At 37.0% G+C, this 25892-nt stretch overlaps 1 protein-coding gene across 5 annotated transcripts in view; it reads left to right on the top strand.

Annotated features, from left to right (window-relative positions):
- The window catches only part of TMCO3 (transmembrane and coiled-coil domains 3), a 32752-nt gene extending 9123 nt beyond the window's left edge, over positions 1-23629 (top strand). Inside the window, exons 4-13 of one of the 5 annotated variants that reach the window (XM_039384548.1) lie at positions 561-752; positions 1541-1669; positions 4255-4347; positions 5534-5720; positions 6661-6778; positions 7339-7534; positions 13384-13534; positions 20030-20109; positions 20600-20774; positions 22365-23629. In XM_039384548.1, coding sequence (XP_039240482.1) covers positions 561-752; positions 1541-1669; positions 4255-4347; positions 5534-5720; positions 6661-6778; positions 7339-7534; positions 13384-13534; positions 20030-20109; positions 20600-20743 — 1290 coding nt within the window. In that variant the 3' untranslated portion in view covers positions 20744-20774; positions 22365-23629. Of the gene's footprint in view, positions 1-560; positions 753-1540; positions 1670-4254; positions 4348-5533; positions 5721-6660; positions 6779-7338; positions 7535-9594; positions 9661-13383; positions 13535-20029; positions 20110-20599; positions 20775-22364 lie in introns of those variants that run through there. The other 4 variants (XM_027743424.2, XR_005564769.1, XR_005564770.1 and 1 more) reach the window with 4 other exon arrangements.
- Positions 23630-25892: the final 2263 nt, after the last annotated feature.

Below are 25892 nucleotides of genomic sequence, written 5' to 3'. Positions count from 1 at the left end.
CTATTTGCATCTCTGTCTTTGCAAGGAACATTTAAGCAAAAACACTGGAATTTTAGAGCAGAGAGGCTCTAATAGAGTTATCAGTATTCTGATAAAGATATACAGGCTTCTATTAAAATATAATCAAATAGAGAAGTGTAGTTGGTAAAAATGAAAAAAAAAATGAGCTACAACCTGCTTCCATGAATTGCTGTTTTGGGAAATAAAATCCTGAAAATAACTAGGTAGAAACAGTTTTTACAGCCTCTCCTTCAAATTTACAGAACAGTTACCTTTTCTTGACTTGTAATGCAGTCTTTAATTCATATTTTTGAGAACTGAATATCACTTTGTAATCTCCAGTTGTTTTTGTTCAAGGTAATAACATGTTACATTTCAAGACACCCAAGTTTTAATAAAGAAAATGAAAGACTTCTTAGAGGAAAAAGCTGCAGTATTTTTAGCTGTTGTCAACAAGTTCTGTAAAAACTTCAAGCACAGCTAATAGTCTTTCTGTTTTTATTATATGCTTAACTGGCTCCCACTTTTTTGTTTGATTATTTGTTTTCTTTTTCTGACAGGTAAGAGGTGTAAACTTTGAAGCAGTTTTAAGGGTGGAAGAAGATGAAACAAACTCCAAAAGAAATGCTTCAAAAAGAGAAGTAGAGGATGACCTAGGTCTTAGTATGCTTATTGATTCCCAGAACAATCAGTATATCCTTACCAAACCGAGAGATTCAACCATTCCTCGTGCTGATCATCATTTCATAAAGGTAATCATTTTAGAGACATTCTTGTCATTGCTTTTGGTCAGATTTAGTCCCACTAGTTTGTACGTCAGTACTCCTTGGTTGGATTGAATGTAAATTCAGCGTATGTTCCTCTAAAATTACCCCAGCATTCATGACTCCCCTATCTATGGTAATTTAGCCATATGTTCCCTACTCTTAGGATAGTCTTCACAAGACTAATCATGGTGCCACGTGAATCCTCTCTGGTTTTATTTATCTTGTTGCACCTTTGGGGCACCATCCCTTCTCTTGGACTACACAGTGTTAAAGCAAGCTACTGCTGTGCCTGATAAGCCACTTGCATGTTGTCAGTAGAGAGAATTTATTTGTTTGTGTCTTGTGATGAAAGAAGGGATGCTGGAAAATACGTAGACATGGCAAGGGTTTTATTGTATTTGTGCTTCCAATAGAATAACTGGATTGGGATTCTTTTTTAATTATAGAAACCCAAAACAGACCTGTTTCACCATCTTGTTTTAATGCAAAGTGTCATTCCATCTAGGAAATTGCCTACTTTCTATAATGTATTTAAAATATTTATTAAATTGATCAGAAGTCCCCCAGTTACTTAAGGTCAGTACTACTGCTTCATCTGCAAAACTGCTGTGCTTACACCTGCAACAGCGTTGAAGTTGTGTTTTCTTTTCACAGGCAGTATTCTACATTTAATTTTACAGTGCTGTTTATCTTTTTAAAGATAATAGTCTTTAATTTCATCCCAAATTTGTGTGTCCTTTATATTAATGCATTTGTAAATCTTATATATTTAGGATATTGTGACAATAGGAATGTTGTCTTTGCCATGTGGCTGGCTGTGCACAACAATAGGATTGCCAACCATGTTTGGATATATCATCTGTGGAGTACTCTTAGGACCCTCAGGACTAAACAGTATCAAAGTAAGCATGCAAGTTATTTCTTGACTGATTTAATTCGTCGAAGTCTTTAAAAGTAGTTTTAAAATAATATGGTATTGCCAACTTCAAATGTATTAAAAAACAAACAAAAAAAGAATTCACAGTGGAGGAAGTGTTTAAAACAAGTAGTTCCCTGACTAGCATAGCTTGGCTTTTTAGAGAGTTATTTTGCTTCTCTGTAGCTCATTCATCCATCCTAGTCACCCTGTTTCTTTCCCTGTACCCGGCCCACATTCCTGAAGTCTCTTGAACCTTTTTAGCTCCATCACGTGTACCCTGATTACTAGCTCATGCGAAACCATGGGCCGTGGTTGGCTGGACATGTTTTGATTAGTGGTCTGGTGTGCATTAACAGATTGTTTAGCCAGCAGGCAAAACAGATCACACGTTAAGGCTGCACCATAATGTCCACCTACGTTCAACAAGTCTGTTGGAATGATATCCATGTAACCGCTTGGAACTTGCTGTCTTAGCAACATCTGCTCTTACCTGGGCTTTTGTTGAAAATGACTGTTGGGCTCAAAAGTAAGTAGAGATGGGTAGAAATCGACAAAATCCTGCAATCTTGTATTGGAAGAGAAGGGTCCAAGTACTACACTTTCAAAATTTTATATTCTCAAATTTAGATTAAATAATAACCTTTGTGTTGTATGTAATTTCTGGGTTGAGAAGGTCTGGAAAGTTTGACCACTTAGACTGAGAAACAAGTCTGGAAGCTTGACATTTGGAATAGATCCAAAAATGGATTTTCAGGGATTTTAGTTGAAGAAGATGATGTGGTCAGAACAGATGAGAGATGTTTCTTCAAGGCAGTTTAAGTGACCTGCCAGTTTCTTGTGCAGCTGTGATTAAATGTTACTCATCTGGATAATGTTCATGTTGACTGGGTCTCTTTTGTATACTTTTTTCTGTATTTCTTAAAAAAGTTGAATATCGGAGGAACTGAGGAAGCAGGCAGATTCTAATCTGGCAGGAAAGATAGTTTCCATCTACACTTCTCTGTGATTGATTATAGACCCTGTTCTCTTCTGCTCTGGCCTGTAAATGCACACAAAAGAAATGATAGGTTTTTAGAATAGACTATTTCAGTGAATTGCCTGACCACTTCAGGGCTGACCAAAAGTTAAAGGATATTGTTAAGGGCATTGTCCACATGCCTCTTGAACACTGACCATCTGGGGGCTTTAATCAACTCTTCTGGAAGCCTGTTTCAGGGTTTGACCACCCTCTCAGTAAAGAAATGGTTCCTAGTGCTTCCCTGATGTAGCTTTTGAACCATTCCCACGCATCCTGTCACTGAATCCCAAGGAGATGATATCAGCACCTCCCTCTCCACTTCCCCTCCTCAGGAAGCTGTAGACAGCAATGAAGTTGCCCCACAGCCTGCTTTTCTCCAAGCTAGACAAACTGTCCTCAGCTGCTCCTCATATGACATTCCTTCCAGCACTTCCACCAGCTTTGTAGCCCTCCTCTGGATGCATTCAAGTACCTTCAAATCCTTCTTAAATTGTAGGGCCCAGAACTGCACACAGAACTCCGGGTGAGGCTGCACCAACACTGAATACAGCAGGATAATCACCTGTCCTGAGTGACTGGTGACACCGTGTTTGATGCACCCCAGGATGGGATTTGCCCTCTGGGCTGCCAGGGCTCCCTGCTTACTCACACTGAGCTTGCTGTCCATCAGCACCCCCAGACACCCTTCTGCACGTTGCTCTCCAGCCATTCCTCTCCTAATTTATTCTTGTGCCTGACCTACTCCATCCTAGGTGCAGAATCCAGCATTGTTAAATCTCCCAGTAATCATTACCCAATACTCTGGTGTATCTAGATCTCTCTGCAAGGTGTCTTGTCCCTCAAGAGTGTCAACAGCACCTCCCAGCCTGGTATCATCAGCAAACTTGCTAGTGGTGCATACAGCTCCTGCACTGAGATTATTGATTTATATTTATATATATATATATATATATATATAATAGAACTGGCCCTACAACTGAACCCTGAGGATCCACCACTGGTGACCAGTTGCCAGCCAGAAGTATCCCCATTTTTCTGCTATGATGAGGAAGACAACCACTTTTCCTGCTTTTCCACCCTTCTCTCTGAAGCAGAAAGGGCTGGTAGTTCTACTGGCCTGAGAGATGGATGTGTGCAGTCTATTGGGTGGTGAGCAGAACAGCAACTACAGTCTAGCAGAAAGATTATACCAGTAGACAAAATAACTAGCAAGAAGTAACTTCTGGAGTGCAAGCTTTGGGGATTTAATAGTACATGCATAAAACATGACCTGTTCATTTTCATGCAGCCAGCAAGCTTACCTAGATGAGTGCACATGTGCATTTAATGTGACCAGCACTATCCAACCAAATTATCATCTAGTATCAGCCAAATGATGGGAAAAATGTTTGAACCCTAAGGTTGCTGTAGGAACTTCTGATGTCATATTACAGCAAGTGAACTACCCATGGAAACATAATGGGAAACAATTTGTTTTGTAGTGGAATTATAATTTGTATTATAAGTAGACTGCTGTGCACTGATTTATTTAATTTTTTTTTTATTTTAAGTCTATTGTACAGGTGGAGACATTAGGAGAGTTTGGTGTGTTCTTCACTCTCTTTCTAGTTGGTCTGGAATTTTCTCCTGAAAGACTAAGAAAGGTATTTTTGCATAATACCTCTACATTAAAGTATTTAATTGTTAATGTTCCAGTTATCAGTTATGTTTGAGATTTTTATACTCTCCCTATGATATATTGGTGTAACTTTGTACATTTTTGAAAAAGACAAATATGACATTTGCTTCTGCACTTTACCTCATTGGAAAGAACAGAATGCATTATTTATTCAGTGTTTAAAAAAACTTACGTTTGCTATTCCTCTTCATTTTAGTAAAACAGTTTAATTACTAATCTCTCACAATTTATGACAATTCATCTCTGCTTAATTTTGACATGCAGTAACATGCAGTTGTTGTTACAAAGTGTTCAGTGATGTTTGCCAGTCCTGTTATAAAAAATCAAACCGTTTAAGTACTGCATACTGAATTGATGGTACATGCTCTACTGGCTAATAAAGTGATTCAGCAAGTATGTTAACACAATCTGGAATATTACGTGATGTGGCCATCAGGATTCAGCAAAAAGCTACAAGGTTTTTTTGGTCTTAATTTAAAAAAAAAGTTATCTCATAAACCAGCTAGAATTTTAATAGTGGAAAATACTGCTGCAAAACACGTGCAGACTGTATGTAAAGAATTGCATGGTGTGATTTGTTCCTAAACTGATGGTTGTGAGTTCATGATACTATAAAAACTTTAATTGAAATGTGTTGAAATTTATGACCATTCAGCTTAATCTGCTATTTCTAGTCCATCTAAAGTCAAAGATAAAAACTAGTAATTCAAGAGTTCCTAAACTGTAGTAGGTAAATTGCTGCTTCAGAGTTGTGTGTGCATGAATTTGGAACAGGTTGCTGGTATTGGTGACTACCTTTGCCACTCCCATTTTTTCCCCATCCTAGAATCACATCAAATAACTGGTCTTCCACGTGATAACTTTTAATATATATCAAGCCATACTGGAGCTTTGGCCCCTAATTTGTCCATGAGCTCTGGAAAATTTACCTAATTTCTGGTAATGAGTCTTCCGATATAGAATGTCTACTAGGCATAATAACTTCAGAGTTTTGGATTGTACAGGGTGACAGACCATTACTTCTGTGGCCCAGCACTGCAGCCTCAAATCATGCATTTTTAACTGCTTATTTGTGATGAAAATCATTGTAACTTAGCGGTGAGAAGAAAAGCGTCATCAGCCTTTATCATAAAAACTTTTTTTGTCCCCAGGTATGGAAAATATCTTTGCAAGGACCTTGCTACATGACAGTTCTGATGATTGCCTTTGGTTTACTATGGGGGCACTTGCTCCAAATTAGACCAACACAGAGCGTCTTCATTTCCACTTGTTTATCTTTATCAAGCACACCACTGGTGTCAAGATTCCTTGCAGGTAGTGTTCGAGGAGATAAAGAAGGTATGTATGACTTTAAATATGGGCTACTGTAGTATCTACAATAAAATCTGAAAGAAGTTGACTTCGTAATATTACGAGAGAAACTAGTTAAAAAACCAAAACAAAAGTAACTGTTAAGTCTGGTTTACAAGAGATCATCCTTGTTTAACACTGGCCAGTGTTGTGTATATTCTCGTTAGGAAGTGTTCTTGCTTTTTACATAGCCAGTCCTCTTTGGAGAAAGACAGTATAGCCCAACCAGTGCTCTCCATGTTAAGAACTGACTTTACTGAGGGTCTGTAATCCTTGAGCTTTTTAAGAGGTTACCAGATTAGACCATTGCTACCTGTTTGTCATCAGGGCAGAAAAGCTAATTTAAGTAATTTACATCCTTCTTCAACAGAGACCAGTTCAGGTGGTCTTTCATAGCTAACAGCTCTTCAAATAACTACCTTCAAGGGTCATATTGCTATCTTCTCAAGTACTTCTACATGTTTCCTTTCAAAAGTTTTGACATCCTGCTTTCTTCCATTTAAACCTCCCTTATATAAACTGCATTAAAGTATTCTCCACCCTCTAGAATATTCACTCTAATGCCAGAATTCAAAGTGTATATTTTACACATGTTGGCTCTTACATGTCTGTTATTCTAAAAACTGTATGCTCTCAGTAAAGAAGTTTCACTAAATGCATGACTGACTAGTGCTTAACTGCTAAGCAAAGTCTATGTTTTTATTGTGTAACAGGAGTCTCATGAATATTTTATTTGTATTTTAATGTCTTATATATATTTTAATTTACCTACTAATGGGGAAAAAACCCCAGACTGCTTTGAATGGCCTTCACCCCATTAAGAGCTATACTTGGCTTCCATTTGATTAAGCCTTCTCTAGATTTCTGAGCATTGCAAGCATTCATAGCCTCTAATGACTGTTTCCATGACTGCTTTGCCGGTGTACAGGGGATATTGACTACAGCAGCGTACTACTTGGCATGTTGGTGATGCAGGATGTGCAGCTTGGTTTATTTATAGCTGTCATGCCAACACTTATTCAAGCAGGAGTGAGCACACATTCCAGGTAAAGAAAAATTATTGTATGGATCTCCACCTTCCCCCTTGCAATCAGTCTGTAGATTGCCAAAATGAATGTTGAGAGCACTACAGTTAATGGCAGTTCCATGAAAAATAGGCACTCTGTTCCTGTGAGTTTCCTTTACTGTTTCTACTCGTCATGTTGTATGAAAATATTCTTTTTGCTCTAGCAGCCTTAGTCCTGTGTGGTAATTATAATTTGTAGTGAAAAGTTTGTTATTTAAAAAAAAAAAAGTTACTTTATTCCCCCAGGGCATGTTTTTGTCAAAGACTGTGTGATAACATTATTGAATCTGATGGCTTACCTTGGGGATCAGTCAACAAAAATCTTTTTGAGTCAACCTGGAAGTAAATTCTAGGTTGTAAAAGAGGTTACTGGGCACTCAGCAGATTCAGTGTTAATCTTGTTTGCAAATGTATTTAAATATCTTCCTGTGGCTACTCAGTTTGGAACATTTACAAAATTAGATCTTTTCAGTTAAGGGGAACTGGTTGGGAAGTGTGAGAGCACTTGAAAGAAACTTTTTGTTTGTTCTTCTCTTCCAGCATTTTCAAGGAAATACTGAGAATACTGATACTGATTGGCCAAATTCTCTTTTCTTTGGCCGCTGTTTTTCTTCTATGTCTTGTTATAAAGACTTATCTCATAGGACCGTATTATCGCAAGTTGCACGCAGAAAGCAAAGGGAATAAAGAAATCCTCATTCTAGGAATAACTGCATTCACCTTCCTTATGTTAACGGTAATCTTTTAAATTAATAAAACATTTTTATACATGCGATACTTTACTGCATCACTATCAAAGCCATTGCACTTACTGTTACTGCATATACATGTACCTCTGTAATTAATTATTTGAGTTTAAAATGTTTTAAAACAACCCTCAAATGTGCAGATGATTCATGCATTCCAGCACGGATGAGTAAGAAGAGATAAAATTTGAATGTCAATCTGCTGAACTTCTGCTGTTAGCTTTTAATACAGCCAGTTTAGGAATAATGATCCAAGTTTTAATTTTGGGCTACTTCTTGCATTTGAAAATAATTTAGGATGGGTTTTGAGATACTGATAATGCCTGATTGTGACATTTGCTCACAAATATCTTCATAACAAATTCTCAACGTGGTTTTTATTATAAAATAATTTTCTTTTTGTGTGGGATACACAGTTTGGGATGAAGTTAAGAAAGTAGAGAAATGCCTTAAGGATCATAGATTTTAATATCCCTATTGGGTTTGGTTCATTTGCCCCTGAATTTTCCTTCTATTTGTTTCTCTCTCACGTTTCAGCCCTCTGAAAAACTATACTGCTGGAGAACAGAATGTGACAGTTGCTGATAATGTTGTGGGTTTGAAACTCCATTATCCTGAATGTGCAGATTATGTCCTCTGAGAATAATTAAGCCAAAATATTCCTGTGCCTGCACCTTTTTTTCTAGGGGTGTTAGCTTAGTTACTACAGTCCAACAGGGAAAGCTGACCTCCTTCAGGAAGGTCAAAAAGAAGTTAGTGAGAGCATAGCTTTACAGTTGTTGACTTCTGTTGTTCAGGTTAAAAATGTCATTGCTCTAAACAGCTATTCATATTCCAAGTGTGGCATCTAATAAGAGAAGGAACAAAACTAGTTTTTCCTTTTTACTTTCTAACTAGCAGACATTACATTCGTAGAACTTCAATAAAAACCAGCAACCAAATCACAAAGTTGCATAAAATATGATGATATCTAGAAGCAGTTTTACTTTCATTAAGAACATGACCTACATAGTCTGGTGATTGAATTTGGGTATATTGTACCAAAATTGCCTGTCAAATGAACAAGGAGCTTGTCTATATGACTTTACATAATACATGTGGGAACACAAACGTGGGGGGAGAATATGTTTGAGTGTGTTGGATTTATACTGCAGAACCAGAACGCTTCTTCAGCATTTTCAACAATTTTCCTGTTAGAGTTGATAAATAATGTATCAAAGGGAACAGTACAAAGGATCCTGCAGGTAACCTCAGTAAACCAGTTGAGATGCTTGATATTCACTGACACAGATACATTCATTATAGTAATGCTACAAGTTGTGGTTTAAACACACAGACTGAAAAAAAAAAGTATTTGGTTGTCTAGTTGAACAGATCAACAAACAAATCTTCTGGAAAACAAATCTTTTTATTGGTATAGGTGCCCCTACTACGTCAGGAATAAAAACATAGGATGAGGGATGGAAATCTAATTTGCTGCATGTCTTTGGAAAGGATAAATTAAAGTTTTTAGGTGCCAGGAAGAAAAACAATTAAAGTGTAGTGGTTCCTGCAAAGATCTTTTTCCTGGGAAAACCAAGCCTAAGTATTAAAGGAGTCGGTATAATTAATCTGCAAACACAGAATTTTCTATGCTGGTGTAATTCTAAAAAAAGCTTTTGAATTTGTAGAAGAGAAATAAGAGAGTGCCTATTTTGGTGGCCTTGACCAAAGACAGCTCCATTTAGAAAATCTGAGAGATGATTGTAAATAAGATATTTTAACTCACTCTCTAGCATGGAGGTTAATCTGCAGGCCAGATCCTTTCCAATACATGACAAAGAGGGTAGGAATGATACAGTATTCCTGCTTCATGCGTACAGTTACTTATTATGTGCTTCAGTGTTGACTGGAATTCTGGGGCCACCTAATTTTCTTCTGTATTTGAATTAATCTGTAACACTAGCACATGTAATGCACATTATATATAAACTTATTTTATTTTACTTGTTTCCTGTGTTTGAAAAATCTCCCATGACTAATTAAACAAGAATTGTCATTTCCCTACCAGTAACAACAAATTCTGTATGGGAAAACAAGAGGGAAGATAGGACAGAAGAGGTTCCTATACTGCAGTGTGAGTAAGCAATTTTGCTGTAAGGATTATCTTGTCAATTGAGGAGCTTCCTGTATGATAGTGACTTCTGAGCATTTCTGAACTGCTTGGCTCACTTGGATAACATTGCAACTCATTACATCTGAAACAGGGTCTTAAATACATCTCTTGGTAAACTAAGTTAAAGCAGTGCATCTCAAATATGAGATATTTTACGAAGACTTGGAGCTTAAGATACCTCTTTATATTCCCAGTGTTCTCAGAAATAATTGGAATTCCCCTCCCTTTTGTCTCTCAACTAGTTAGGCAGATCAGGTGTGGGGGGAGTTTGTCTCAAGTGCCAGTCCTATAAAAGTATAGCTGAGAGACACAGTTGTCCATCTTTGAATCTTGCCATCAGTAATGAAGGTTTAGTAGATCATTGTTACACTTTCAGCATCTCCTTTTGAAGCTTTTAAGTTGTGCAGATAGTGGTTGGTGGTTTGTTTTAACTGGAGAACTGTTCTGAATTGCAACATAAAGAGCAAATCTTGCTTATGGTTTTCAATACGACCGTTCAGGATCCATGGCTCGACTGGTACTTCTAGGTCGAGATATTTACCACAATGAGCTGAAGAATATTGCAGCCAGAGCATTCACTGGTGTAATGTTGCTTTTTCATGTTCTCTATGCACAGAAACATTATGACAAAAATTGTGCAACTGGAGGGAAATTGCCAGTTTGCTTTATGTACCAAAAAGACAAAAAAAAAATATAGCTATGTTATTACAGTACTTTATGTATGAAAATGTACATATTTTTTCCTGCAGTGTCTTAGGAATATCATTGCTAATATTGGGAATGTCATTCTTTGCTTGCCTGGAGTACTTCTCAATGGCTCATAACCTGCTTATGAACTCTTTTCTATCAATTAGAAGGAGAAGATTAAGGAAGAACTTTAATTTCAAATATTCTAGTTAATTATTTCTTAAAATATAATTGAGATGGAGTTTTTCCAAGGTTCACTAAAAATTGTTTCCATCTCCATTACAGCTTTACTTCCTTAAAATCCAAGCTTAGAATTCACCTCTTTACTCTTGAGCAGGTTTAAGTTACTAAAGCCTGAAATTCTAATACCTTTATTTCCATCGAGATTTTCTTTAATTTTACTGGCTTACCATATTCATTAAGCTTCTATGATGATTAAAGAGTAGCAATAAGATAGACACTCTTAGAGCATATGAGCAAAACAACTGCTGAACAGATGGTTGAGGTTCAACTGGAACATGTTACAGCAGTAATGTTTATTTCTTTATTTATTGCTGTGATAGAACATTTGAACATAAAAATATACTATTCTAGTGATAGCAAAGCAATCCTTTCTGAATTAGGATAAAGTGGGACCTTCGCAAACAGGTGAAAACTAGGTTGTACTGGGGAAAAAACATGGAAATTGCCAAAAGTTTTCATGTAATTTTGACTGACAAAGCTTTCTGTAATGTAAGAGTTGAGAAAAGGACAGTGCAAAGCCCGGAGATTAGCAATCGTGAGAGCCGTGTTTGGTAAAAGGAAAACTTTAAAAGTGATGCAAGCACAGAGGGAATACTAAATGCGAAATACTTTCCAAATTTTGCTTATCTAAAAAATTCTGCTGAGAATGCCTTTCTGCCAGTAAAACAAACCCTCTCCAGTGTGTCTGTGCATGTGCGCCCATACATTATACATGACAGACCCCGATGCTACAGTTTTAGCTGAGGAAGTGTGTCTACTTACTGGTAATATTACTGATCAACTAGAGACCAAGATGGGAATTGTAAAAGGAGTCTCTGTATACATATAAATATGAAGAACAGACTGGAGGAGGGGAGATAGGGTTAAGAAAAATACGTAATTGTTGGTTCTTTTCTTGCGCTCTCATCCAACTTCACACTTTTCAGTGTGTAGAGTGACGTGTAGATTTTGTAGACCTGAAGCTGTGTAGTACCCAGAGACTAAACAAGAAATAGCAAATTTTGCCTATTTTTCTACCAGGCCCTTGGGCTCATACTTGATTTGCCACAGAGTGAAGGAATGTAATTCAGATTTTATGCTGTGGGAGCAAACTCCCAGATAGATATGCGGTTTGCTCTAGTTATGTCTGATGCTTTCTGAAGAAACATGTTTCTTTCATAGAATCATAGAATCAACCGGGTTGGAAAAGACCTCTGAGATCATCAAGTCCAACACTCAAATTTTTCCTTGCTTGAAGAGTGATTCTCATAATAGTTCAGTATCTGCAATATGCAATTCTGGTACAAGAGATGCTAGCTCTCTTCTTATATGGTAACATAATCATGTATATGGGAATCCTTAAAATATTAGCTGTGAGACTTTTAAAACAACTAATGTATGATTGAGAACAACTTAAGTGTTTCCTATTCATAACTATTTCCTTTATTTTACTCATCTCTTGGTGACTTTAAAGCCTTTCATGTGTATATTGCCTTCTTCCCTCTTACAATTTCAAATTGTTGTGACAAGCACTGAAATTCCTTTTGTTTTAAAACGAGAATAACATTATAAGATTATTTTGTTGGTTTTGCCTGATCAGCAACTATTGATGTTAGTTGACAGAACCAATTTTTTTCCTTAAATGTCTTGCAATAAATTACAGACTTATCAAAAATGTAGTTATGTGATGATCATTCAGACATTAGTACTTCAATACATAAAAATCTGGGGATTATTTTTGGGTGGCATTTTATGCACAGCTTGGAGACTCGTTTATTTTGTCTTTTGCTCTCCTCCATTAATTTCAAGACACTTGAGTTATAGTTTCATAACTTACAGTATAACACCGTTAAAGATCCGATGAATGGTGTCCATAAATGTATTAGAGTTGCTTAATCTAAATTAGTATGAAAATAAGTCTTCCGTTTTAAATGTTCTATTAGTATTAATAGCACTGTACTTTCTCAGCAAGATGACCACCTACAGCAGCATGGTTTTAAAGTATTTATTTTAAAACATACTTTATACCCACCAGAAGTGTTGTTTGCTTTTTTCTTTTATCGTTCCAAGCACTGCCTTAAGCAATTGCTTTGTTTTTAGTTTAACTTTTTAACATGTGTTTCATCTCTTCCTTCTAGTACTCCATTAAAATATTAAAAAAGAATGAAGCAGTCTGAATTCTTTCAGGCCGATATTGGGATATTGTGCTTCATTTCAGCACTTTACTTCACACGCTTAAAGGAACCCCTATTCAGTAAAGCACACAGACACATTTAAACCATTTATGATAATAAAATGTAATTTATGCCTGAGACTTCTAAATTGAGACTATTCTCTCAAATATAAGCTTTGATTTTCATTTTTCCCTCTTGTTTGACAGCTGGAAAATACCCTATTCTTACTGCTTTAGTTCTCAGTCTCAATGTATTATGTAATCCTGACTCCAAAGCTTTTATAGTCTCTCCTGCAGTTGTGAAATCAGATGGTGTCCTTAAGAGTGACAGAAAGTCTTAGTGTAGATTAAGAAATTTATTTTTGTTTTTGTGGGGAAGGAGGTAACATGGAGGGGGAAACTGATTTTGTGAGTCTTCTGTATTAATACAATACTGCAGAACACTGAAATAAATACACTGAATTCTACTTGTTGTTGAACTTGGATAAAGACATAGTAATTTCCTACATTCAGTATAATGTCCAGTTTTATAATTTCACTGTGAAATGGTATATAAAGTTACTCAGTCACTCAGCAATAGATTCTCTGTTATTCCTTGACAGATCACAGAGCTGCTGGATGTTTCAATGGAGCTGGGATGCTTCTTAGCCGGAGCTCTGATCTCTTCTCAGGGTCACATGGTTACTGAGGAGATTATGTGCTGTATTGAACCAATACGTGACTTTCTTGCCATCATTTTCTTTGCATCTATAGGTAACTTCCAAGACAACTTATGTTAAAATATCTAATAATATCTATAATATTAAATAATGTTATATCTATAATATATAAAATATATACAATATATAAATATATAATATAAAATATATAAAATATAACATATATAAGACATAAAAACATAGCTCAAAAATGGGAGGGAGGAGAAAAAATGGTGTCTCCAATGTGAGGGGAGGAGATAGATTTTCTTTTGTTGAAATACTAAACTGCTAACTGACCAAAATATTGGTTTGCCTTTGTTACTACTTTTAAATGTAACATCCAGTTTCAGAAGCCATTTCCATGTTGTACTCTTAAGTCATGTTTTAATGTCAGTTTTTCATTGTTAATTCTGAATTCATACTATTTAAAATATGTAACTGAAAATTTTAAGGGAAGAAGGTCTTGGTTTGGGTGTTGGTTTTTTGAATGTTCTTCTGTCTTCCCAGCAGCTATATTTGTAATTTATACTAAAATTGCATTACTATTTTGAGTCAATTGGTAGAGTAGTTTTCAGGTTCTTGTGGCTTGGTTTCCTCTAGAAGCAGGATATGATAATGGAAACAAATCTTTTTTATAGCTTCTTGTTCCTTTAGTTAGGAAGATGTGACCTGTGTTCTCAACACAGGGAAAAATAATTGAACAAGATGTATCTCAGAGACCACCTGAAAGCCAACTGAAACGCAGCATTGGTGCCTAAAACCAGGAGAGTAACTCACTGTGCTTGTTACCCAAAACAGGTTAACTCTCGAGAGTATTTACAGTCAATCAGTAGCTTCATTTTGAACTGCTACATTCCTAGCTGTCCATATATGTCCCAGTACGCTTTCTCTGAAAGAAACTGGAGTGCTCAAGTATGGTGAATGAGGAGACAGGTCCTGTGAAAGCACTTCCGTCTCCCTGTGGATTATATAGGAGATGCACGTCCTCTGTTGGGGGCTCTGCACGCTCTAAGATAGAGGGTTTGGATGTAGCCCACTGCACAAATCCAACCTCCTTCAACCCATGCTTACTCAGAAATTCATGGGGTTTGGGTTTAGTTTATTTTTTTTTTTCAAGACCACCCTTGGGTTTTCTTCTGGTTTTATTTGAAGTTTTCTATTGTTCTTTTTCTCTCCTTGTATTTATTCAGATTACAGTTAAATCCCGTCATTGGCATAATTTTAACACAGTTCCTTATATACCTGTTCGATAAGCACTGTTTCATAACAGAAACTAAAACTGTTGGTGTCTAGCAGAATAAAAAGGAAATAGTTATGCTTGCCAGTCTTGATGTTCTTGGGTTTTTTTGTTTTTGTTTTTACCCAGCCCATGATAATAGCTTCTGATAATCAGTCAGATTACTTACTAATAGATATGTTTATTTGAATAACTTATTTTTAATAATGAGAGGAAAGTGGTGAGCTTTGGTAAAACTCTTGGGCCCATATAACCGCCAAGGTTGGATGAGTAATTGCTAAATGCTCACAAATGTAAGTTGTTCATGTGTTTCACTGAAGATGGTGGTACGTGGATAATGTTATCAAGGATACAAAGCATGACAAGTAGTTATAAGCCCTAAGTCAATTTTACAAGGGACTGAAAAAAAAATACTGTCCTACACTCTTGTGGCTGCATAAATTAGGACTAGAGATAAGACTTTGTTAGAGTACAAAAAATAGCAAGACCTCCGTTGGTATGCTAGTAGCAATCCATATAGCCTGCATTGTACTCTAAGAAAATTATTCAGTTATTCTGTTACAGAATTAAAAAAAACCCTTTTGAACTGTTGTTACCATTTTAAGTACAAGAAGGGAAAGAAAATTGCCTAACAAGTTTCTATGATTTTACAGAAAATAGGTGTTAATCCTGCCTCAGAAGAAAATCCGCTGAAAAAAAATGAGAAAAATGAGCAATGTTCTGACAAAATGTGTCAATGCTTCCTTGTTAAAAAAATCAACCAAACAAAAAAAGAAAACCCAAAATCCTAAAAAAAACCCCAACAAAATCCACTTTCACCCCCCCCAAAAAGAATTAGCCTGCCCTTTCCCCTTTACTTTCAGTTACTTTTAAATTTTGTCTGAACAGGAAATTCTATGGAGTGGCAAGGAGCTAGGTTCTAAAAGGAGTGATGTGATGTTGTGAAGAAAACCTGAGTAGAATAAAAAGTATTCCTTAAACTTCTTTCTTACTGGATTTCTTTTTAAGGACTTCTTGCTTGCTCTCTACTTATATAGGCACCCATGCAAATGCAGGATCACTCTTGAGGAGAAAAGACAATGCAGAAAGAATCGTGCCTTGCAGAATATACCACCTAAGGAGTCTTTCTGCTGTGCCTTTTGCAACCGGGCGTGCCTGTCTTGTATTGGCCTTTTTAGCCACCAATGCAACAAACGTGGGTAGAGCCCTCCCCAAATCTTCATTCACGAAGCCCAGCCATGATGATGATGATGATAAAGATGTAGAGATTTACTATATGAAATTATGTAAAGGTCACAGGGAAAGGTTCTTCCCCCCGGGCTAAAGAGAAGGTTTGTTGCTATATGCAGCAAGCATCCTGTTATAGAGAGTGGAAACACTTGAGATCCTGAGGTAGGGTGGTACACCACTGCAGTAATATAATACAATTTTTGGTCCTTCTAGAATAAAGACGCAAATAAAATATTTTAACTTAATTGAAAAGCGACTGTAAATATGTCATTTGGAAGAGGTCATTCCTGTTTTGCTTGTCTTAAATGCCTGCTTTCTGTTCTCACTACAGAAATCTTTTTGGTGCCTAAAAGCTGAGATGAACAGTACTTGTTCATGTAGTACCTATAACAGTGGACCTGCCCTTAGCTTGACCTGTGTAATGGCACTGCTCTCAAATTTGCGCTTGGGTGCATTTGTGGGAATAACACACCTTTGCAGTTAGGCATTAACAGCTGCACTTGGAGTTACTCACTGTCTGTATATTCATTTAGGCCTCTGTGTGTTCTTCAAGGTTTCTGGCTCTCTAACCTCTGCTGAGCTTAGAAAGTTCCTGTTTGTCTCTGTCCTCACTAATAGTTTTGAGAGAAAATTTGGACCAATCCCTTAGAGCCACATCTTGAGAACTTTCTAACTCGTTTCTGTTTTGGTACCTGGTACTCAGATCTTTCCCCTATGTAATTTGATTTTGTTTTGATAGCTTTTTAGAAAAGTAGAGCGTCTGACTTTTTTAAAAAAGCTCCAACATCCCGTTTTTTTGTTAGTCTGCAAGGCATATGGAGTTTGAAATTGGGCATCGGGACCCTCTCTGCCACTGATGAGGAGGCAGATTACTTCCAGTGGCTGACAGAAGTTGTGCATTCCTGGTGTGCTGTGCAGATGTACTCACTCGCCAGGCTCCATGTTTCCCTTCTGGGTAAATCTTGTGCTCAGCGTTGGACTCTGAATGCAAGATGCTGAAAACCCTTTCACAACATGGTTTTTTTCTTCAGAAGACAGGTGTTGCTGCCACTGTCAGCACCACCACTGTCCAGAACAGATATGCACACAAGTATTCTCTGATAAGCCTCTTAACATTTCTGTTGAATTTGAGAAAAATCAAAGGAAGATCCCAACTGGAATTCATTAGGTGGCATGCATTGCCTTTCCTTATCCATCCAGCTCTACTGCTTTGTTTTCCTGCACAATGAAACTTGGAGATTTCAGGCTCTCAGAACTGACTTTAGAATGAAAAGGACTTTCCCTTTTGCAGAAAGATGAAGAATGTTGGCTTTCCCCTCTGCTATTTAGTGATCTAGCCAGGGCTGCAGCATTTATTGCATTTGCTAGCTATGATCTTACGTTTATTAAGACTCCTAGTAGATAGAGCATCCCAATGCACAGCTAACATGATTTTTCTGAGTGATGTCCTGTCTTGAGGATGTGTCAGAATTAATTCTGCTGGCTCCAGTTTGACCCACAGAGTTCTGGTTTTTGTAATAATGTTTACCATCAAGGATCTCCAAGATTCCTTTTCTTTATGTTGGATCTACCAGGATGTGGTCAAGATGTTTGGATGTTCACATGCTGTTTGGCAGCCATCCAGCAGATTGGTAGAATCTGTCTAATCAGAGAAGGAAGGAGTTTACTTGTTAAGGAAAAAAGTACTTATAAAAAGGATGTGCAAAATCTTGCCTGTAATTGTCCACAGAATAACACATAGCAACTTACATGAGTGAACTGTGCTTTTTGGCCTGCCACTGATGCAAGATCACCCCTAGGCCTCTGTTCCAGCTTTTCAGAACACTGCTTAGAATTAAAGTCTGGACGCTTATGGTCAGCTCTGTAAAGGTGGACCTAAGTGTTATCCTAGCTATTGACTGCCGGCCAATGTGCCATGTGCTACCTGATAACACTGCTGAAGTTTTTGAATTATTCAAAGCATTTCTTTCATTTTAGTCACAAAATCTGGTCAAAACCATTGCAATAAATGCTAATATTTGTGCACCTTCTGCCTGTGAAGTTAGTCTTTCTGTTGACATTTGTGTTGTCAGGAAGGCTTCACATGCTCGTACAGGAGTCTCGTGTGAGTTCTGGCCTTACCCTAGGTTTTCATCTGGGACTGGGGCAAAGGTCTGTAATGACCATAAAAATCTCCTATGATGGGATCTATTTCCTACAAAAAGAAAATATGTCTGTTTGATTTGTCTGCTCAGAATAGCGTATGCAACAAGTTTAGGCTTGCTTCACCTCACAGACAGTTACCTCCACAGGATTGGTATAGAAATCTGCTGTAGTTTGTGCCTTAGGTCTTTGGAATATAGCAATAAATCTCCATGGGCAGCAGTTCAAATGGACTTCAGCCTGCTCCAGAAGTAAACAGGTAGTTCCATCAGGAGTGATGAGAGCACTAGGTTATATTTATATCCTCCCTCAGAAACCTTCAGTTCTAGATGTGTCAGAGTTGGCCCTCTTATCTAACATGCCATTGCTATGGGCTGTATTTCTCTAATTGCTTTTCATGTATTTTCTGAGGTCAGCCTAAAGGTGAATGAGCACTGTGCATGTGATACACAGTGAAAACAGAGAAACTACTTGCCCCTCCTTGTGCATCTCTGCATACATGCAGATTTTTTTTTGGTGTGGTGTTCATCTTTTATTTTGCCATTTCTCCTCTTACTTTGATAGTCTTTTGCATTTGCGCTTCAGTAGTTGGAAGAAAATTAGGAAGTAAAATGGGGTGTGTAAATGCTGACTGGGTGGTACTCATATACATATCTCTGATGTACTTGAAGAATATTTCCATCCACAATAGAATGGACAAAACATTGTGACGTTACTATAAGTAACTTTCTTGCGCAGTCTGCAAGAGATGACAACTCTTGGTTCTCTATAGTTCTGGCTCTGCACTGCTACAGGGCAGAGAAAATTAGTGAAACCTTGTCTTGCATTAAAATAAGAACTTACAGCATTGATTTACGTGCCTTTTGCTTTAGAAAGCTAAATTTTTGTCCTTCACCAGAAATAATTGGGTTGGAGAACTACCAACTCTTATGGATTTATCAGGAACACCACCACTATTTTGCCTTCTGTTTTTAGAAGCTTTTATGAAAAAGGAATGAGCTTCCAAAGATGCACAGTTATGTTTGCCTGCAAAACTTCCTCATACTCTCTGAGGAAAAAATGGATTTAGTCAGCTGTGAGTAAGATTATTGCTCAGTGACTCTAGGACTTCTCCAACAAATACTTTTTTTTGTTGTTGTTTAATATTAGCAAGATTTAGTTTTAAATTTCTGTGTTCTTTGTGGTTCTTGTTATCTTGCTTCATATAATTACTGAATTAAAATTTAAAAAAAAAAAGAGCAGAAAACCTCAAAAACCCCACCCCCACAAAAAAACACCACAACATCAGAACAGTGGGTTTGTATGTAATTCCTTAATTGTTAAACCATGCTCAGGGGTTTATGACTTTACCTGATTTCAGTCTAAGTGTCTTTTCCAGTTCAGGTGACTTTTAGTGTTTGCAAGTGAGGGTCATGTAATCAAAAATAGTTTCAATTTCTGTTGTACCTATAGTGTATGCAAATACTGAATATCATGTTCCTCCCACGGTAATAGTCTGTTACCATACCATACAAAAAGGGTAAATGACTAGAAAAACATTACAATGACTGTGCAGAACAATGGAATTGTCTTCCTGCAGGATTTTTATAGCTTTCATTAGAGGTGAGTTTCATTTCAGAGTCTGTATTGTTGACTGGTGTGGAAGGCAGAAAACTTTATAAATGAAAGTGCTTGTGCGTCACAACTCAATTGGGAATATGGCTTGTGCTAAACCCCTCCAAAGGAAAAATGGCTGGATAAGGCAGGAAATGCTTTTATGATCAAGTAGGTAGTTAGGGATTTAGTGATCAAGTAGTTGGTAGATATGTTAAGGCTGTTAAGGCTTTCTGTTTAGTTAGTTTTGAGAATACAGTCTTGCAATTCCATATGTTATTAACCCAGAAAATTACCACCATAAGATATTGGCCTCAAACTTTGAAATATTGTTTTCTTTCCTTCTAGGACTTCATGTTTTCCCCACATTTGTAATATATGAACTCACAGTTTTGCTATTCCTTACATTGTCTGTGGTCATAATGAAGGTAATTTCTTTTACTCTTTTTTAAAATCTTTTTAATCTTTAATAATCTGAATAATCTTTGTGCTTTATAACCTAAAGAAAATTCTATGCAAGAACTGAAAATCTGATTTAACAGAGAGTATTACTGTAAATCTGTATTTGGAGGAATCTTACTGATTAGAATACAGTTTGATACAATATTCTTAGGGTATTAAAAAAAAATGTACTGTAATGTTAAAAGTAAGTTACACATGGTGAAGTGTCTGTTTATCTAGCTTGGAATTTGTGACAGTTATCAAGTGTTTTTATTATAGTAAACACAATACTACTTTTTACTGTTCAGTGTACATTTGTCTCTTTTGACATTAATACAGAAGACACACTCAGAAGTCCATTATTTTATGTTATGTCCAGAATTACTGTATTTGATGCTATATATCTTACAAAGTTCGTACTATTTTATTTATTGCATTTTTTTTTATTTAAACAAACAAAACAAAACAACCCACAAGAACCCCAAAAAACCTGTTTTTAAAGTTTGTCTTGGCAGTGCTTGTCCTTTCTCTGATTCTTCCAAAGACCAGCCAGTATATCAAGTGGATTGTCTCAGCAGGACTGGCACAAGTCAGCGAATTCTCTTTTGTTCTGGGAAGTAGAGCACGCAGAGCAGGGATCATATCTCGGGAGGTAAGGTGTTCTATACTTATTAACTTCATTTTTTGCACCTGAATAACTTAAACTGTAATACAAAATCCCAGTATTTGAAATACCAATAGACTCCAGTTTTGTGACATCTCTCAATTGTTAACAAATAGAATCAGCCCGTACAAGTGGATACTTGTATGTCCCTGACAGGTTTCTTAGTGCTGTTTTTATTTGTTTCATATTGTACTTTAATATTTTAAATAGCTTAGTTATAAATGCTTTACCTTAATTGCTCTCACTTACAACTTCTTTACTTACCTAAGCAGTGAGTTGGAGATAGCATCTGAGTCACTAAGAATAAGAAGGCTTTGCTTTTAAGATCTTGATACAGAACAAGGTATAGGATATGTACAGAGTATAGGATTTGAAGAAGGAAATACCAGCAAATAAGAACTAGAGAGCAGATATTGTGATGTGGAAATTGCTGTAAGCAATAAACTTGTAATTAGTTTTTCTTGCAAAGCTTATTCATTTTAGATCCTCTACAGAAGAAACAACCAATGTTTTCAGTAGTCATTAAAAGAATCCCCAGGAAAGAAACCTTAAACTTAGTTTTATATTGAAGCTGTGAGAATGTTATTTTGTTTTGAAGATGAAGTCTGCTTTGTGAAATTAAGTAAATGATGGCTACAGAGATACAACAAGTGACCTCACTTTCTAGTGCTAGCTGCTTTGTTGTCTGTGCTCCTGCTTACAAAAAATACTCTGCTGGTGCTCAGAGCTTTTCATTGTGTGAGCAAGTGGGCTGTATAATGCTGGAACCAATTCCAAATAAAGCGTGTGTGAAAAACTTACACAATGCTGTTCACTTTTAGGTAAAGGTGATTCATTTTCATGTTCACTCCTGCATATGATTAGGAGTTACAAATATTGCATGTTTGCATAGAGTTTCAAGATCTCTGTACGTGATCACAGAACCAGTTTAGGGGCCACCCACTGAGCTTGAGGGCTTTTAGGCTTTCATTTTTTTCTGCTCTCACATAATTATCTACTGTATAGGTTTATATAGCTCTGAAATTTCCTAAAGTCATTCTTCTGCTTGGGACCTCAAAACTTACTTCTTGCCACTGTGTTCTAAGACTCATTCAGACTATGTAGTTAAGATGTTTTTTTTCAGAAGATGTGCAGTATGACTTAAAGGGATGTTTGTTTGCTCTTTTCAGTGTAGAATAGTAGTGAACTTTGCCATTATATCATTAAGCCAGAATAGTTTGGAGGGGTGGTGGGGGTTTTTTTGTTCTGTTTTAAATAAAGTGATATTTGGCCTTCAACTTCTTAGCAAATACTGAGCTTTCAAAATTCATCTCTTAACTAAATATATGAACAATTGTTTTTCTATAAGCTCACAATGGTGTTTTTGTAATTGTATTTTCAAACCAGGTAAATGAGTAATTAAGATAATTTGAGCATGCTTTTGTTTGCTTTCGTAGCAATACACAAAGTTCGTTATGAACACAGGTGAAGTCTCTTAAAAATACTGTCCAGAAGAGTGTGGTCTCCTCAAACTTCTAGTCACTTCTTAGTACTGTCATGTAACCAAGAGACGTAATGGCTTTTATTTGCCTTTTGCAGGTCTATCTGCTTATTCTGAGTGTAACTACTCTAAGCCTTCTACTTGCCCCTGCCCTGTGGAGAGCTGCGATTATGAAATGTGTTCCGAGACCTGAAAGACGCTCAAGTACTTGATTAGGATTTGCACATATAGAAGAATATGTCTTCTTGCAAGGAATATCTTCATTGCTCATTGTATTTCTATGCAGTCGGGAAACAAGACATTTTGAGTAGTCAGTCCTCTTAGCAAGCACTTGGTCATGAGCCTTATACTGATTTAAAACAAAACAAAATTCAACACTAAAAAATATTTGTCATTTGAATTGCACACCTTTTACAAAATTTATTTCTCTCTGACAGATTGAAGTCTGCCAGAATATTTGTTTCCGATCCAATCTATTATTCAGATCATAAATTATTTTTTTAAAATATAACATCATGCAAACTGTGCTGATTATTTTTTGCCTGAATGTGCCTTTTAATTTTCATCCTATTAATGCTGGTTCATCACCAGATTTTGTTTAAAAAGAAAAAAAAATATATATTATGGTGCCTATGGTATCATCTTTTATTATAAATGACTTGAGTCATTTTCACGTTTAGGAGTTTAATATAGCAGCATAAAATTAATTACAAAACAAATTTCTAATGGTGAGTAAAAGAGTAGTCATCTACATAAAGAAAAGTTTTAACTGTTTAGCATCAGTTCCAAGCAGTCAATTACATATTCCAAATGATGCAGCCAGTACTGTATGATACTTTATTCCAAAATGCAGCACATAATGTATTTTCTTACAGTGGTAAATTTTGTGTTAGCTCTTGTATTTATTTACATACTTGAACTAAAAGTTGACAGTAAGAAAGGGCATAACTTACATTTGCAGACTGACAGTTGTCACCCATTCTTGTTGCTAACTGCTGTTAAGTAATGGTTTACAGGTTTTTTTCCTTTGTTTTTCAAAAATAAATGTGGTAAAAACTGGGAAGTCTAATTTTAAGCAGATGTGAAAAATCTCACTTCTGTAACTTTGGAGGTTGGATGTTATTTGACACTATACTAGGTTTGAAATTATTTTAAGTAAATTAATTTGCAGAAAACTAGAAATGGAAGGCTGAATGTGTATTTGCAACTCCACAACTTTATAAGTTGCATTTACATTGAATAAATTCTTAGTCTTTTTAAAATACCATGATATTTTAGAAAACAGTGTGATCTTAATCAATGTGATCTTAAATGTGCTTTTCTTTAAAATGTTGTATGTAGTCAGATAAACCTTGTAAAAGTCCATTCTTTAAGTGTCATAGAAAGAGATTACTCATAACCTATAGTATACTCAGACAGAACATTAAGGAATCATCTTGAGGTTTATCTGCTAAAACCAATACTTAAGATACATTAACACTTCAGGTCAGTATTGTAGTGTCATCTGAAGTAACTTTGATACCCACAAAATGGTTAGAAAAATGCATGTTAGGTAGGTTTAAATTGTCAATTAAAATGAAAACTGTCCTCCAAGTAGCAAGACAAAGCTTTAGATGGATTTGTGTGCTTTACACTTCTTTCCTCTACCCTACAGCAGCCTCAGTTTCCTCCTGTGTTTTCTTTGACATCTGCTGGACTTAATAAATGCAGGTGGGACTAGACTGGAGCATGTACGAACTAGTAGGACAGGGTAGAGTTCATCATATTTGAGTTCTTCCTCACTGGATTCGGAGCTTTCTCTCCAGGCACTGATGCTTTACAAAGTACGTTAATTCCACCTTCCCTTGAATGGTTTCAAAAGTTATCACAAAACAGTTGACAAATGCAGAGGAGAAAGCTGCCCTATAAATAAAATAGGGGGGTTTTAAATAAAATTAATGAGTAACGGAAAAGAAACTTGAAACTGATTTCTTGAAGGTTTCTCGAAGAACAGGAGGTCTTTTCTTGAAATCTTTGTTTCAGCTTGTTTGTCAGCGGTTCTATCTCATTCATTTGGCTAATGATCAGCATCATTTGAATACAGAAAAGCTGATACAGAGCAGAAACCTCATAAATGATGAGAGGTTATTTCTATGGAAAAGCTGAGCTTAAGGGAATGAAAAGGAAGGGTCTGCTTTGTGCTTGACTTGCAACTCATTCACCTTATCTTTTTTGTTTTGTTGATTTGTTTTGGACATGGATGTAACCGTTTGCTTGTTTTGCATGGTTTTCTGAAAATTTGAGTTCTTTCATGTTATCACTTCATTGCTACCCTTGATCATTATTCCCTGTGAAGATAAAGGAACAAAAGCAGTTTAAAAGCTGGAAGTGTGGGCTGTGCTTATACTTTGTCAGCCCTTTCCCTGTTCCTTTCATGGGGTCAGATTGGTATATATGGACCCACACTGGTGCAGCCTCACCTTGAATATTGTGTGCAGTTTTGGGGCACAGCAATATAAGAAAGATATTAAGGTATTAGAGAGTGTCCAAAGGAGGGCAACGATGATGTGAAGGGCCTTGAGGGGAAGCTGTATGAGGAGCAGCTGAGGGCACTTGGTCTGTTCAGCCTGGAGAAGAGGAGACTGAGGGGAGACCTCATTGCAGTTACAACTTCCTCATGAGGGGAAGAGGAGGGGCAGGCAGTGATCTCTTTTCTGTGGTGACCAGTGACAGGATGTGAGGGAATGGCCTGAAATTGTGTCAAGGAAGGTTTAGGTTGGATATTAGAAGGAGGTTCTTCACACAGAGGGTGGTTGGGCACTGGCACAGGCTCCCCAGGGAAGTGGTCACAGCACCAGGCCTGACAGAGTTCAAGAAGAGTTTGGATGATACTCTCAGGCACATGGTGTGACTCTTGGGTGTGCAAGGCCAGGAGTTGGACTCGATGATCCTTGTGGGTCCCTTCCAACTTGGCATATTCTGTGATTCTGTGATATTTGTGGCTTATCCCATATAGAGCAGGTGGCTTCCATTCTTCAGTGGGAAGGCATCTCATGGGAGCTGTGAGGTGGGTTCTTGCAGCTGTGACTGATGTGGGTCTAGGATGGCTCAAGGAATGCGGTCATGGTGGCCTAGTCCATGGGGCTATGTAGCCTTTCAAAAACCATAAGAATTCATATTTCCTCTAATTTTCAAATATGAGGAGAAAGCATCCTCACGATGCCTTGTAGTTCACTTGTTTTAGGGTTGGACATCCTCAGCTTTGTGGGAAGAAGTGTAGAGGGTGCCTGGCATGACAGAATAGTGCTGTATGGTGATGCTTGATGGAGGGGGTGAGAAGCCTAGTATGGTCTTGCTGCCTGTTGGAATGAATCCAGGAACAGTCTAACCACAAAAGCACTCATGGGATTTGTCTAGGGAAGGAATCTGTAGTTCTGCTCTGTAACCAATCATGGCAGCGTTCCAGTATGTGGTTAGTGCCAAAGGGGGAGGAAATGGGATCCCCGAGTGACAGGAGGCAAAGCTACCCTAAGAGCATTACTACTTTGTGGGAAACACAATAGCTTGTAAGGAGCAGCAAGTACCAGACATCCACTGTTGATGACAGTGAGGGAGCCAACAAAACTAGTGAAGAAGGAAGAGCAGCA

Source organism: Pipra filicauda, unplaced genomic scaffold, assembly GCF_003945595.2.
Source record: "Pipra filicauda isolate LSUMZ 115617 unplaced genomic scaffold, ASM394559v2 scaffold115_size4368891_pilon, whole genome shotgun sequence".
Taxonomy (NCBI): Eukaryota; Metazoa; Chordata; class Aves; order Passeriformes; family Pipridae; genus Pipra; species Pipra filicauda.
Note: the sequence above shows the minus strand (reverse complement) of the source record. Positions and strands in the feature narration are given on the sequence as shown.